This window comes from Meriones unguiculatus, chromosome 1 (genome assembly GCF_030254825.1).
Source record: "Meriones unguiculatus strain TT.TT164.6M chromosome 1, Bangor_MerUng_6.1, whole genome shotgun sequence".
NCBI lineage: Eukaryota > Metazoa > Chordata > Mammalia > Rodentia > Muridae > Meriones > Meriones unguiculatus.
The window spans coordinates 46,139,049-46,155,530 of NC_083349.1; the positions used below are offsets into that span (position 1 = coordinate 46,139,049).

At 41.3% G+C, this 16,482-nt stretch overlaps 1 protein-coding gene across 3 annotated transcripts in view; it reads right to left on the bottom strand.

Moving 5' to 3' along the window:
- Brd10 (bromodomain containing 10) overlaps nt 1-15,940 on the bottom strand; it is an 85,857-nt gene extending 69,917 nt beyond the window's left edge. For 2 of the 3 annotated variants that reach the window (XM_060388271.1, XM_060388270.1), the window contains exon 1: nt 14,450-15,300. In XM_060388271.1, coding sequence (XP_060244254.1) covers nt 14,450-15,048 — 599 coding nt within the window. In that variant the 5' untranslated portion in view covers nt 15,049-15,300. Of the gene's footprint in view, nt 1-14,449 lie in introns of all 3 variants that reach the window. The other variant, XM_060388264.1, reaches the window with a different exon arrangement.
- Nucleotides 15,941-16,482: the final 542 nt, after the last annotated feature.

Genomic DNA, 16,482 nt, shown 5'->3' on the forward strand with positions numbered 1-16,482 from the left:
TAAGTTCTAAGTTATATATACTTTTTCTCTGAGGAAATGACAAGGCTGAGCCAACCATGCAAAACTAAACCAAAATAACAAAACCATTTAGGAATATGTGTTCAAAATAAAAGATCAAGAGTAAAGATGATGAGGTGAGAAATGGTTTAGAGGGTGGAGAAATGGCTCGCTGTCAAACATAATGACCCAAGTTTGATCCCCAGAACCCATGTGGTGGAAAGACAGAACCTACTCTCCCAGCTTGTCCTCTGAACTCCATTCTAGAACCACAGAACACACACACACCCAAACACCAAATAAATAAACAGAAAGGAGAAATGGGTTGGTGCCTAGGTGGTTTGGCCGATACGTAGGAAGAACAGAGCTAAATTCTTTAATATACCCAAAATGCCAGTGAAGCACTTATCCGTAAGATTACTTCCTGACTTCTCTTAACATATATTTATAAATGGCTGATGGACAGAAAATGAACTCAAAGGAAAAAGCAGAAATTAGGAAACTACAAGTAAGAAATTGTAATGGCTTGAACTTAAGCATCAACATTAGAAATACACAAGCTCAGAATTGACATTTTTAGTAAGGGAAATATATGAAGTGGAAGAAACCTGAAAAACACAAGTTTTTTTGGCCAGTGCTAGATAGTATTAGCAATGGTAAAACTATTACCACTACCATAACAAAACAAGCCACAAACACAGGTTTGAACATGCCTGAAATGGTTATTAGATACCAACTAGATAAAGGAAACAACTGTGGTCTCAAAACTGTAAGAGAGCTGTATTGCAGGTGAAAGAAGATTCTATCTATCTATCTATCCATCCATCTGTCCGTCCGTCCATCCATCCATCCACACCCACCCACCCATCTAAAGCATGCATATGTATGCAACATACGTATGCCTGCAAGGGCCATATCTGTGTGTAGGTTATGTGGAGGGCAGAAGTTGACACCTGGTAGAGTTCTCAATTGCCTTTATTTTCTAAGACAAGATCTCTCAGTGAACCCGGAGTTCACTCACTGACTAGCTAGACTGGTTGGTCTGTTGAGCTCTCCACATCGTCCCATCCCTGCTTCCCAGTACTGGGATTACAGAAATGCACTGCCATACCCAGTTTTTACGTGGATGCCGAGGTTCTTAGTTTATACAGCAAGCACTTTACTCCCTAAACCAACTTCTTAATTTAGGCGACTTCTTGGAAAAAATTTACTTCCTTCTTATACCATTTAGCTACCAGATATACACACCAATTCTTAATTTAATCAACAGCACTGCAAACATTAATCAGTGGATTGCTAATCAGCTAACATACATTAGATGCATTACCTTTCTTTAGATTTCCATAATAGTTACTTCATGTGTTTTACTGTTGATATGGTTTCTTGACACAGGGTCTCACTGTGTAGCTCTAGCTCTCCTGGAACTCACTATGTAGACCAGGCTGCCCTCAAACTCAGAGATCCACCTCCCTTGTCCTCCCGGGGGCTAGGATTAAAAGCATGTGCCACCATGCCTGGCCTACGTTACTATTACTTTTTTTTAAACAATATTACAAATACTATCAATCCTACAACCCTAGATCTCTAATTAGCCCCTATTCCTTGAAATTCCTTATAATAATTTCCTCCCCAGTTTTTCTCTTAAAAAGACTGCTTTTTCTCAATCCCTACACATCTTTTGGCAACACAGCAGTGTTTACATACTGGCTCTTAAGCCAAACCACCTGCATTCATATCCAGCTCCTGTCACTAATTAGTCTGAGCAAACTAATCTTTTTTGTTTTGGTTTGTTTTGTTTACGAATCAGAGTTTCTCTGTGTAGTCTCGGCTGTCCTGGACTCACTTTGTAGACCAGGTTGGCCTCACAGTGATCCACCTACCTCTGTAACCCACCTGAATTACAGGCATGCATCACTTTCAACCAGTCAAACTAATGCTGCTATTCAGCTCACTTTCTCGTTTTATTCAGTCTAGACTCTACCTAACATTAACCATATATTGCTTTTTCTTTTTTTGGGGGGGAGGGTTAGCTACTCACAAGCTCATGCTGGTGTGAGATCCTTGAGATCTTCCTGCTATACTGCTGGTACCACAGTAATGACCAACACCCCCGGCTCATACTACCATTTATTGTATACATGCTCATCTGTCTTCCCTCCCACCCTCTCCTTCTGTAGTATGGACAGCTGAACCTACCAGCACCTTCTACAACGTAGGCAAATTCAGTATCACTCCCCACTACCCTCTTCAGCAGGGTCTGAGGGTCATTAAACTGCCCCCAGCTGACCTAACTTCAAACGTGAATTTTATCAGGTTTCTAAAAACTGTATCCATTCTTTGAGGAACAGAGTATGGAGCTTCTTTCCAACCCAAGTAATTACTGAATTCCTCTGTTCTTAAGGAACTACTTACTTTCTAACTGCAAATGAATATTCACACAGTTACACAGCAGCAAACCAAGCACAAAGTCTCTGTGCTCAGTCAGAGTTTATATTCTTCGAGGAGAAATATATTATATATAATATAAACTGAATGACATTATGTAGTAGGTTGTGAAACAAAAACCTATTAAGAACAAAGCACATTAAAGGTGATAATGACCCAGAAAAGGGAAATTATTTAAGAAATAATGGTTAGGAAGTCTTAGATAAGGTAGCATCAAAGAAGAAAATAAGGGGAGTCAAGAATGAATGTATTTGTAGTATATTTTAAGTACAAATCTTCAAAGCCTGTTGCTTTCTGTGTGAAACGAAGTGGACTCTTCCTTTTTAGGACAAACCTGAGAAAATACTCTGATCTGTCTCTTTAGGAATTGCTTACTCAGTAGCTGTTTTCTAGTTCTCTGGATCTCACCTGCCTCTTTGGTCAAGCACTAGCATCAAAAGTATGCTCCTCCGAGTCGGGTATAGTATTTTGTTTCAGCTTTTCTTCAAGGCTCATAGAGCCTAGCAGGCTTTGAATAGCTTATTTTCTTGACCTTCCAGACACTGGAATTATTAAGCATGAGCAATCAGGCCTACCTGAAAAAGCAATTTTAAAAACAAAAATATGAGCCAGTAAGATTGCTTGGCAGGTAAGTCTGATGAACTGAGTTTGATCCCTAGGACATACATGATGAAAAAAGAAATCTGACTTCCTCAAATTGTTCTCTAACCTATACAAGCATGCTGTTGTGTATGTGTGCACAAATAACACATAATCATACAAATAAATAAATACAATAATAAAAATAAAAATGAAAACTAAAGTATGAACTACCTCCTGGGAAAATACGATTCTGCCCGAGTGCACATTCTGTGGAAAAGGTTTCTTGATATGCAGGCCAGTGATTCAGGCAGGTGTCTTTCCCCATCGCTCTCTATCTTACTATTCTGAAAAGGTTCACTTACATTTGTATATGTATACAGTGTTTTACTTGCATGTATATATATGTGCACAATATGTGCAAACCTCGTGCCTATGAAGGTCATAACATGACACTTAGCTTCTGGAACTAGAGTCACGGATGGTTGTGGAACTGCTGTGTGGGTGGCATCAAACCCGGGTCCTCTGCAACAGCAACAAGTGCTCCTAACCACCAAGCCATCTCTCCAATACGCTCTCCCTGAACCCAAGCTAATCACCCTCCACACCGGCTGGCCAGCAGACCCTGGGGACCCGCCTGTCTCTGGACCTTCCCACCTCTCCCCACTGCCACCATATCCAGCTTCCACGAAAGTAAACTCAGGTTTAGATCCTTGTGCTCCCCTGCAGGGTATTTATTGACCTCTTTATCTCTTCAGCCAATTATTTCCTCTTAAAAAATTATTTTTGTTAACATATTAAAATATACAAGGGTGTTTCACTGTGACATTTCCAAACACGAATGTAACACACTTGATCATATTCACCCTCCATCACCTCTTACTCTCCTTTATTCCCACCCTTTCATATGCCCAATAGTCCAATTATTACTTTCATGATACGTCCCCACCATTATACATACAAGAAAAAAAATCATATGGTGACTTGTGTTTGTGAGACTGGCTTGGATTAGAATTTTGTTTTTTAATTGCTAACATGCTAACCTGCAAGTCTTTTTTTTTTTTTGCAAGTCTTTTGTAAACTAAAGCAGTACTTCCTACAAATTAGTATGCTACCATTGCAAAGAAATTTTATCTTTAACAAATTGGATGTATCTGAAGAAGAGGGCTATCCTTTGGGAGAAGATCACACACACACTTCATGTACTAAATCACCAATTCAAACACTTTCTGCATTTTATCTCTTAGCACTGCTTTTCACTTAATACAAAAGACAAACCTCACAATGAACAACATGTATAAGATGAAACAGTTTTATTATCTATATTCACTATTTTTAATCTTTCAGTAGATTTCAATATCACAATGGACAAATGTGAATTCTAAGACACTAACATTTGAAAAGACATAAACAGCATCAGAAGTGTTATTTCTATCTGAAAATACTTTCAGAAGTTTGTACTCAAAAGCTTTACACAGTAAAATGTGAATTCAATCCTTAGTACTAAGTATTCTAAAACCTTAGAACTGCACCTAGAAAACTCGTGGGGTTTATATTTTGGGTAAAATTTTTAAAAATAACAGCTGTAATACATGGCCACTGCAGAAAAAGTAAGAGGACAAATTAAACACCCACAGTTCTAATGTAAAGTTACAAATACTCTTAAGTGTACTATATCAGAGTCCTAATGATTCCTATCAAACACAACTTTTTACCTATATAATTTATTCAAATTTTGTTATTATTAACTTTTAATAAAAATCTTTCAATATAAAAATTTAATATGCTTACTATATAAACTTTAGGAATACACACAGAACATTTTTAAATGGGGCTAAGGATGTGGCTAGCATGCACAAAGCCCTGGGGTTTGATCCCCAGTACTACACAGTGAATTCAAGGTCAGCTTAGGGACAGTGAACTCTGTAGAAAGGTAAAGAAAGAGGTGGGGGATTAATCTAGCAACTTTTTGGTTGGCAATAACCACAACCATTATTTTGTTGATTTCCTTTGTTTCATAGTATATATACTCAATATCCTGAGATCTAAGCATGAATAATTCTAGAACATTTACAAGTATGGAAGATGACACAGCAAAAAGTTTGGGTAGATAATATTACCTACCACTGAGATTTATTAGTCTTTCCAAGCTAAAACAAAACAAATAAACCTCAGGTAATTTAATAAGAATGTTAAAGATCTGTAAAATTACACATGGCTGTGGACAATAAAAAAATTATTATTTGGGTTTTATTTTATTTTTTTATTTATTACAATTTATTCACTTTGTATCCCAGCTGTAGCCCCCTCCCTAGTCTCTTCCCAGTCCTACCTGCTCTCCCTCTTTTCCCCCTATGGTCCTCTCCTATTCCACTGATAGGGGAGGTCCTCCTGCCCTTCTATCTGATCCTAGCCTATCAAGTCTCATCAGGACTGGATGCATTGTCTTCTTCTGTGGTCTGGTAAGGCTGCACTCCCCAAGGGGAGGTGACCAAAGAGCAGCTGGCCACTGGGTCCATGTCAGAGACAGCCCCTGCTCCTGCTCCTCTTATTAGGGCACCCACTTGGAGACTGAGCGGCCATGAGCTACATCTGTGCAGGAGTTCTAGGTTATCTCCATGCATGGTCCTTGGTTGGAGTATCAGTCTCAGAAAAGACCCGCAGGCCCAGATCTTTTGGTTCTATCAGTCTCCTTGTGGAGCTCCTGTCCCCTCCAGTTCTATCTCCCCCTTCTTTCATAAGATTCCCTGAACTCTGCCCAAAGTCTGGCTATGAGTCTCAGCATCTGCTTCACTACCCTGCCGGGTAGAATCTTTCAGAGGTCCTCTGTGGCAGGCTCCTCTCTTGTTCCCTGTTTTCTCCCTCTTCCGATGTCTACCCCATTTGCCTTTTGAATGAGGATTGAGTATCTTCCCTAGGGTCCTCCTTCTTGCTTAGCTTCTTTAGGTGTAAGATTTTGGCATATTTATCCTATATTTTATGTCTAATATCCAATTTTAAGTGAATATATACCATATGTGTCTTTTTGCTTCTGGGTTGCCTCATTTAGGATGATCTTTTCTAGTTCCCTCCATTTGCCTCCAAATTTCATGATTTCCTTGTTTTAAATTGCTAGCAGTATTCCAAAAGGGCTGAGAAAGAATACCTTTTGCCAATAGCCACAAATAACCTTGGTGTGACTCTAACCAAGCAAGTGAAAGACCTGTCTGAAAAAACAAAAACAAAAACAAAAAACTTCAAGTCTCTAAAGAAAGAAACTGAAGAAGATATCAGAAAATGGAAAGATATCCTGTGCTCATGGATCAGTAGGATTAACATAGTGAAAATGGCCATCCTGCTAAAAGCAATCTACAGATTCAATGGCAATTTTCATCAAAATGCCAACACAATTCTTTACAGAACTTGAAAGAACAATTCTCAATTTCATATGGAAAAAAACAAAAAACCCAAAATAGCTAAAACAATTCTGTACAATAGATCATCTGGAGGTATCTCCATCCCTGATCTCAAGCTGTACTATAGAGCAACAGAAATAAAAAGGCATGTTACTGGCATAAAAACAGAATGGTGGATCAATGGAATCAAATCGAAGACCCAGAAATAAATCCACCTACAGAAACTTGATTTTTGACAAAGAAGCCAAAACCATACAATGGAAAAAAGATAGCATCTTCAACAAATGGCGCTGGTCTAACTGGATGTCTACATATAGAAAAATGCAAATAGATCCATGTTTATCTCCCTGAACAAAGCTAAAGTCCAAGTGGATCAAAGACCTCAACATAAAACCAGACACACTAAACCTGTTAGAAGAAATAGTGGGGAAGAGCCTTGACCTCATTGGCACAGGAGACAACTTCCTGAACAGAACACCAACAGCACAGGCTCCAAGATCAACAATCAATAAATGGGACCTCATGAAACTGGAAAGCTTCTGTAAAGCAAAGGACATCAAAACAAAATGACAGCCTGCAGACTGGGAAAGGATCTACACCAACCCTGTATCTGACAGAGGGCTAAAATCCAGAACATATGAAGAATTCAAGAAGTTAAACACCCACAAATCAAATAATTCAATCATTTGTTTTGAGTAATTCTAATTTTAAGAAAATAGCCTAAAAATGATCTGCTATACAAAAGCTAAAATAGAAGCATCAACTGAAATAAACTTCTTGAAGTTGTTTTTCTAAGGTATTTGGCCATAGTACTGGAACTAACAACCACACTGACAGGCATAAAAGTAAAAACACATTACTCTACTGAGGCATTTTTATAGTAAGAAATCTATAACATTCTCAAATATTTTCCAGTGGACAGAAACTTTAGATAAAGTACTGAAAATAACTTTTATTGGTGCCATAATATACTCTTTCTAGCCTTACTAGCTGCCTTCTATTAAGCTGTCCAATTTTTAATATATCATATACACATTTTAACCACAATCTTCCATAATCTTTTTTTCTGACAAAAACCTGTTGAAGACCATCAATGCTCATATAAAGTTCTGCCTTGGTACCCTTGTCCAATACTGTAATTTACTATCTCCAGATCTTTGTGTTTGTCTTCACCAATCAACCTTGAAGGAACAAAATGTTTACCAACATATGTAGAGGATTTTATGCACTATCTAGTATAGAACTGCTTAAATATTAATTCAATGAGATCAAATTTATTTAGCTCAAAACTACAATGTCTTAAATATGAAATAGTAAGATATTTTAAACGTCACCCTTGTCCCCACACCACTAGTTACACCACCTCTCTACATACCTGCTAAATACTCTAGAACACAGCTCATCAGTTTCCCTAAAATATGCTCCCATGGAACACTTAGAGTACTTGACTTACAAGCTAAGCCAAAATTTCCAATCAACCCCACCAAATAATTACTTTTCTCAATTTGAAGTAGAAAAACAGTTAAGTTTTAGGTAAACTCGTAGATGAGGAGCTTCCTTCCATACTGTTCAAAGCCTTTTGAACCCGTTTAGAAAAAACAAAGCAAGTGAGATATAAGTACACCAAAACAGGATGCTGTGAAAACAGCATCATGCCACCTAAGTAGTGTTCTGTCAATGGAGCTATTTTGAGAATCACAGAATGTTTTACTTTTCAGCACACCTGTGTATCTGTTTCTTCCTACCTGCTTTTAAATCTATTGGAAATAGGAAGTGCTCCCAAGACCTACAAGTGATCACAAAAGAAGTGATCAATAAATGTCTTACTGTGTTCTTCTATTTTCATCCCACATTTAAACATTTCTAGGGTCTTTTCTAAATAAAAGTCTTCTAAAACAAATGGCAATTATAACTAAAATTACATGCAATATCAAACTCTTAATATTCTATAGTTCTGAACAAGAGGCGAGTCCAGATTTTATTACTAAAAGCTAAAAGTCTCCAATGTTTAAATATTAATATAAAAAAAGAATTCTATACTTTGGTTTCTCTTGAGCGGCTATAAATCTTTCACCTTTTTCATAAAAAAGAATAACAGAATTTGGTGGGAGAGGTTAGACTACTGAGAACAAAGCCTCTTAACCAATTTGAGTTTTGCTTATTTGAGTATACGAGAAGAAAACCTTGAATTTAACTTAGGAGAGGATTAAAATCAGTCTACAGAATTCATTTTGATTCAGTTACTACTTGCACTTACATATCTCTATTTTAAAGGGTCGCATATTTAGGAAAGTCAAGAACCGGTGTTTTAAGAGTTACTTTAGACCATACCTATATAATTTTAGTATCAACTTAACTGAGAAAGAATAATTTAATAAGATATTTAAGATTATATTCGTCAAAATATCTAAAATGTTCAAATGCAAAAACCTTAATTCACTTCCATTAGCATCACAGATGTTGGATATTTTGTAACATCAGCCTTTTAAAACTAGAAAAAGCTGTCATGGGTTACATGTAAATATTCTTTCTTTTCTTTCTTTTTTTAATGCTCTACTGATTTTTATTATACGTACATTGGTGTTTTGTCAGTGTGACAATGTCTGAGCCCATGAAACTGAGTTATAGACAGATGTAAGTTGCCATGTAGGTGCTGGAAATTGAACCCAAGTCCTCTGGAAGAGTAGTTAGTACTCTTAACCACTGTGCCATCTCTCAGCCCCATGAAAATATTTTTAAAACTTTCAAAACTCCATTGACCAACTTTGAAAGAATCTTAATATTTGTCATTTTTCTAAATCCTTAAGATTTATTTTTATTTGTGTTCGTGTGTGTGTGTGTGTGTGTGTGTGTAGGCTAAAAGAGCCCACTGGATCACCTGGAGCTGGAGCAACAAGTGGCTGAGTCGTCTGACATAGGGACTAGGTTGTGAACTCAGGTCCTCTGAAAGCAAGCAGCAAGTGCTCTCAACTGCTAAACCAGCTCTCAGTCCGTTTTCCTAACTCCTTTACACATCTATTCTTCCAATCCTTTCCATTACGTAACTTTATTCCTATTTCTACTTTTTTAAGACAGGCTCTCACTAAATAGCTCCAGCTGACGCGCATTCGCGCGCATTCGCGCGCACACACGCGCACACACGCGCACACACACGCACAGACACGCACACACACGCACACACACGCACACACACACGCACACACACGCACACACACGCACACACACGCACACACACGCACGCACGCACACACACACACACACACACACACACACGCAGAGCTGGAGTAACATTTTTGTACACTGTGTAAAGGGTTTTTTTTTTTTTTTTGTATTATTTAAATGTTGATTTCTATACCAGCAGAGAGCTGTGTACTTCTGGTATTGTTCTTACAGCTCATCTGACCTGCCTCAGTATTTTGTAAACATATGCCTCCCTCACCTTTTGACTGATTTAATAAAGCGCTCCTGGCCAATAGCTGAAGCAAGAAGGGAAGGTGGACTTCCAGGCAGAGATAAGGACTGTGAGAGAAGAACTGAGAGGAAATTTGTCAGCAGGACAGGAGGAGGTAGGATGAACCTAGAGAGGTAATGCGACACATGGCAGACATGGACTAGAATAGTCAGATTAATACGAGCTAGCTGGGAGATAGCCTAAGCTATAATAAAAATTAATAAGTTTCTGTGTTATTATTTAGACACTGGCAGGTCCAAGCAAATCTGGCAATAACACACACACACACATGCACACACCAGACTGTTCTCTAACTCTTGAATGCTGGGACTGATGGTGTGGACTGATGGTGTGCCCTACCTCACCAACTTACTCCCTATTACTAATGGAGATGTTTCTCAGTTACCACAAATGAGAAATGATATTACTTCTAAAACTTAACCTCCTTGAGATTAGACATATTGTCTAATAGAGAAAAGAGTATATGAGAATGGAAAGAATGCTGGTTAGTTGTTAACTTGACACAAGATAGTATCATTTTCAAAAGAAGAATCTGAATTTAGAAAATTCTTCCCCTAAACTGGCCTCTTCCCTAATTGACAACTGATGTGGGAGGGTCCACCACACAGATGGAGCAGATGGTCCTGGGTGATTAAAAAGGCAGGCTGTGCAAGCCAGGGGGAGCAAGCCAGTAAGCAGCACTACTCTGACTTCAGTTCCTGCCTCGAGATTCCTGCCCTGTTTTGAGGTCCTTCACCCTGACTTCCCTCAGTGAAGAGTATACTATGGAACTGTAAGATGAAATAAAACCATTCTTCCCCAACCTGATTTTGGTCATGTTTTATCATAGCAATAGAAACCCTAACAAGTCAAGTGGTATAAAGCATAGTTTTAAAATTAATTACTTAAAAAGGTATGTCAAGAGTTTCAAAAACATGGTGTCACTTTAAAAAAAACAACAACAAAAAAACACATCTGTAGCTCCATCTAAAATGCATGCAAACAATTAACCAGGTCTTAGAAACGGAAAGAACAAGACCTGAGCTTTAATCCTGGTTCTGAAAAAAAAATTAATAACATATACAAATTTTGTTTATAGATTTCTATGTTTACTGCTACTATAAATACACAAAGACACAAGTCAAAACAATGGGATATACTCAGGTTCCAATATTTTCTTTCTTTCTTCAGTGGATCATACTACATACTTTTCTGTGGTAACAGACCCCTACTAAAGAATGCAGACTAATTTGCACTTTCTAGAAACTGTTTCATACTTTGCATTCATTGTAGTTTAGCAGTCTGGAATGTCCCTAATCTAACTAACCCTCTGGAAAAAAAAAATCCAAAATCATTATTCAACTCCTTTAAGAATCAGAACAAGTATAAACTCTCTAGCTGCTTAAACTACTTTTTCCCCCTTTCCTTTTCTTCTCTCACCTGCCATCCCTGCTCTTGCCTGTCCCTTAGCTTTAAGCCAATGTCCTCTAATATGTTTTCTAGATATCCATTACAAAATCATATTATTTTAAATGTTTTTGTACTACTTGGGGCAAGGAACTAATGTCTTCATTTCTTTCTTTTTTTCTCTTTTTATTTATTTTTTCCCACTGGGTTTTTCTGAGACAGGATATCTTGCGTTAGCCCCGGTTGGCTTGGAACTGAGAGAGATCTATGTGTGTCTACCTCTCTGAGTGTTGGTATTAAAGGCGTAAGCCACCACACCTGGCTTTGATGTTTTCATTTCAAGAACAACTCCACTAAATATAGAAATATTTTTGCCATCAACTAATCTAAATTAACATTTTCACTGTATGAGAAAAGAATAACCTGTTCTTTTGTGGGACAAAGATTTGTGAGATGTTACAGCATGCTCACAGTACAAGTACCACTAGGCTGTTCTCTAATGACATGACATCTTCTTTACCTAATACCCGTCAACTGCTCAATGAAAAGCCTAACAGTATATGTAGCAGCTAAAAAAAAATTGTTTTACATTTATTTATGGAGAGGGTTATGCAGCCCACAAGTAGAGGTCAGAGGACAAATTTCTGGAGTTAGTTTTCTCTCTTTCTACCACATTAAATCCCCGGGATCAAATTCAAGTTCCCAGGCTTGACAGCAAATGCATTTACTCACTGAATATTCTCGACAGATCCAAATATGCAGCAATTTTAAAGTAATCTTTGCTATTTGAAAATAATACTTAACTTAGTGTCTAAGAAATATACATCAGGAGACAAAACTTAAAGAATATGTAGTACTGGCTTAATTACCAATACACCACATACCACTTTATGATATTCATGAAGTAATCTATTTTCTGAAAATCATAATCACACAAAAAGTCTGTAGAATACTGTTCTAGAACATCTATGTATCGAACTTGTATTCCAAGCAGCTGTATGTTTCACCAAGGTCTGCCCACTCAAAACACTCAGTTATGACTCAGATTTTAAGCTAATATAAAAAAGAACTTTGTTAGTATTCGCAAATACAATCTAACACTTAAAAATGTTTGCATACATCAAATACTAGTACAAAAACACGAGGGACTATTTGAGACCATCATATTACCTTTGCTACTAAAATGCAAGAATTATTTCTTTTGGCCTTATATTAATAAGATATATATATTCATTTAAATTTACAACATTGTAAGTTTAAATTCTAAGTGTAGACACTATTAGCTCACATGAGAATATTTCTGGGCATAAGCCACTGGGAATAATTATATTAGTATAAGTTTTATGCAAAAGAGAAAAGAATAACCTGTTCTTTTGTGGGACAAAGATTTGTTATGTACACAGTAATTTTGAAAATATCTAGTTTAGCTCTATCGATATGCTACTTTCAAAAACTTCCATTAGCTATTCTGTCTCATTCTACATGCCTGTTTCTCCATCTGTAAAACTAGATGGATTACAAGAACTCTACGGTTTCTTCTAGGTTTAAAATCCTGCAACATCAGTTTGGAATATACTTAGTGATTTACAAAATAATGGCATGTGGGAATGGAGAGATGGCTCCAGCGGCGGCGGTTAGGAGCACTTACTGCTGTCTCCCAGGGAAGCAGAGCTGGATTCCTAGCACTCACTTCAGGTGGCCTCCAACCACCTGTAACTTCAGTTGGAGGGGACATGACAAACTCTGGCCTCCTCGGGCAAATGCACTCACAAGCATATTCTCCCACAAACACACCTTAAGTTAAAAATAAATTTTTTAAAAAGCTTTTTAAATTGATGACATGTTAATGGATGGACTGCTTTATAGTATGTACCATATCCACAACAATGCACTGTAAAGATGAGTAACAAATGCAGTAAAAAAAAATATTAAAATAACTTACAAAGCTAATTTGTAAACATTTAACCTATTACCAAATACTTCTACTTCATTGAAGAATGCAAAAACTTCAGTTTGTTTAAAGCAAACTTCAGTTTGCTTTCTAATGAGTTAGGCACTCACTATATTACTCTCGAGTGACACTGTCAATAATAGATTTGAAAATGGTTATGAGCAGCCAAAGAGCAATGAAGAACAGACTTTACATATTTTATACAATACCCAGGTTCATATTTGACTGTGCTTAATAAATACACAGAGTTACATAACCAACAGTATTGATTTTGTTTTTTTTAAAAAAACTCACTTTGTCCTTACAGCAACTTTTTAAAGAAGATATTTTATAGATCCCATTTTATAGACAAGAAAACAAGCCAAAAAAGTCAATCAGCCAAGTTCATCCAGCTAATAGTCAAACTCCTACTCCAGGGTCTAGAGAGATGACTCAACAGTAAACAGCCCTTGATGCCCAATCAAAATGATGCCATTACCACGGAAGAAGCCCCAGTGCCAAGGGAGATGAAGACTGGAGGTTGGCTGGGGCTCACTGGCTTCTAGTCTAAGGAAAGGCAAGCCTCACGTTCAAGGAGGAGCCATGCCTCAAAGTAAAAGGTGGAGAGTGATAGCAGGAAACACACACTTTCTTCTTGCTTCCACTTCATGATCATGCTCACAGACACACACCCCCTCCGCAAGCAAGTCTGAACATATGAAAGCTGTTCTGCTGATGTATTCATTTCTTGTCACTGCAAAAATCCAACTTCCTCAGATGAAACGGTAAAATTTACTAACACTAAATTTCAAATGGCCGGAACTGACAGTATAAGATAAAATTTTTGACCGGCCAACTTTTTACGCGAGCCAAAATTATTTTTCTAAAGGTATTTCGCCCCACGTGCTGTTTTAAACACCATGACTACACGTGGCGGGTACAACTTCCATCCTACAAGAAAACCCTCTCCCCCTGCCTACTTGTGTAGCTCTTCTCGGAGTCTGGGGTTCCCAGGACTGAGCTTCCTCAGCATCGGGGTGCGCTCATCCAGCAAGCCGTGCCCACCCCACCCCACCCCACCCCCGGCGCGCCCACGCCCAGCGCTGCTCCTCCTCCCGCCGTCCAGACATCAACTCCGCACCTATCAGCGCCGCCCCCCGGGCCCTGGCCCAGCCCCTCCTCGGCCACGTGTGCGGGTCTGTTTGTGTCGGTCTGTCAGTCCCGCGGGGGACCCGGCTCGCTTACCGAGAGAGAAGCGCCAACTTCTGCTCCAGCAGCATCTCCAGTTTCTGGCCCTGTTTGGAGATCCAGTGGTCGACGCCGTGCAGGCGGTAGCACGTTTCCAGCATCAGTCTGAAGTCAGCCACGAACTCGGTGATGCCCCGGTACTGGCCGCTGGAGAACTTCTCCTCCATCTTCAACAGGCACATGCCCTGGCCAGGCTGCGGCGGGAGGACGCGGCCGGCCCGGCCCCCGCCGCCGCCGCCGCCGCCGCGCCGCCCTTCGGCCCCCTCGTCTTCCCCGGCGGCAACGCCCCCCAAGGGCTGCAGGAAAGGGGCGGTGAGGCCGCGGTGCTTCTCCTGCAGGAACTCGCCCAGGATGCGGTGGCCCTGCTGCAGCTCGTAGCTCAGCTCCTGCCGCTCACAGCCACCGCCCGCGACCACCGCCGCCGCCGCCGCCTCCTCCTCGTCGTCCAGCGAGGAGGCGCTCCTCCTGCGCACCAGCCCCGAGGCCCGGGCCGCCGCCGCCTCCTCCTCGTCCTCGTCCCCTTCTCCGGTCGCCGGGAGCGGCCGCTCCTCCTCCGCGGCCCGCTCCATCTCCCCCGGCGTCTCCGGCCCGCTCATGCCCCCCGGCAGGCCCAGGCTGGGTCGAGCGGAGGAGCCGCTCCGGGCGCCGGGGTGGGGAACGCGTGAGCGCGGCCCGCTTCGTCAGGGATCCGAGGCGCCGCGCGGGCCCTGCCGCATCGGGCCTCGCCGTCTCCGGTCGCCGGCCGGGACCCGCGCGCGCGGGGGTCTCAGGCTCGCGCCCGCGGGGCGGGGTTACATGGCGCGCGGGGGAGGGGGGGAGAGGAGAGCCTAGGTGCCCTCCTCTCCCCTCCCCCCCGGCGGCGCGCAGCCCGCGCCGGCTTCGCCCTCCGCACCCCGCCCGCCCGCCCGCTCACCGGCCCGGCCGGCGGGGCCTCGGCGCCCCACCCCCTCCCGGGCCGACGGGGCGCTGGGAGGGGGCGAGGGGGAAGAGGGCTCTCCCCCCTCCCGAGTGGGCCGCAGCCCCGGGGCCGCGGCGGCTCCGGCTCCTCCTCTCCCTCACACCCCCTCCCGCCCCTGTCTACCTGCGGGGGACCTGGGCAGGAGGAGGCGGCGCACGGACCGGGCCCGGCGACAACTGTCAGTTAGAAGCCCCGCTGGGCGGGGGAGGGGGCTGAGGGGAGGGGCGGAGAGGGAAGGGGGAGGGCACTCAGCCCCCCCGGCCGGGGAGAGCGGTGTAGGGAGGAAAAGAAAGAAGCGCCGTCGCCATTCCCGGCGCGCATGCGTAGTAGCGCCAGGTGGCCCCGCCCCCCTTCGCCCCGCCCAGCTACGCCAAAGCCAGGACTTGGCTCCTCCACGGGCCCGGGGGCCGAGTGTGTGGCGCGGACTAATGATGTCATCAGTATGCGGGCTTCTGTGAGGGGCGGGATGGAGGGAGCAACAGCGCCTGCGCTGGTGCACACTCGGGAAGGCGAGAGCCTTACTAGTCCTAAATGTTATTAGTTTTCTCAAGGCAGTTACTAGGTAACCTCTGTTAAGGACAAATGAATAACGAGGATGCAATAAATTAAATCCTCTCCGTTGTAAAATATTATCTTTGCGCCCCTCTTGTGACTGCCTTTTTTCTGAAACATAAAACCAGCATTCAGAAAAGTTTAGAAAGGAAGTTTAAGGGCTCCGCCAAAGAAGAGTGGTGGTTTGCAGAACTCTAGATCTTGAAAGCGAATCCTGTTTCCTATTAAAACTTAAAAACCGAAAAGTTCGGGGATTCTTGAGTTCTGCTAAGAATTAAGAGAATTTTACTCTCACTAAAAAGTCTCCACATATTTCTATTCTACGCTGTACAGCTTGTCATTGGTGTGGCTAAAATGTGGCCTCAACGCATTAGTTTACATGTTGCTTAAAATGGAGGAGAATTAATGAACCCCAAATAGAGGTTACCGTTTTCTAATGCACATAATATTCAGACTTAGTACCTTAAAACTTGGAATAAAACATAAAACCAAAGCTATAAAAATTAATTTGAACAAGAGA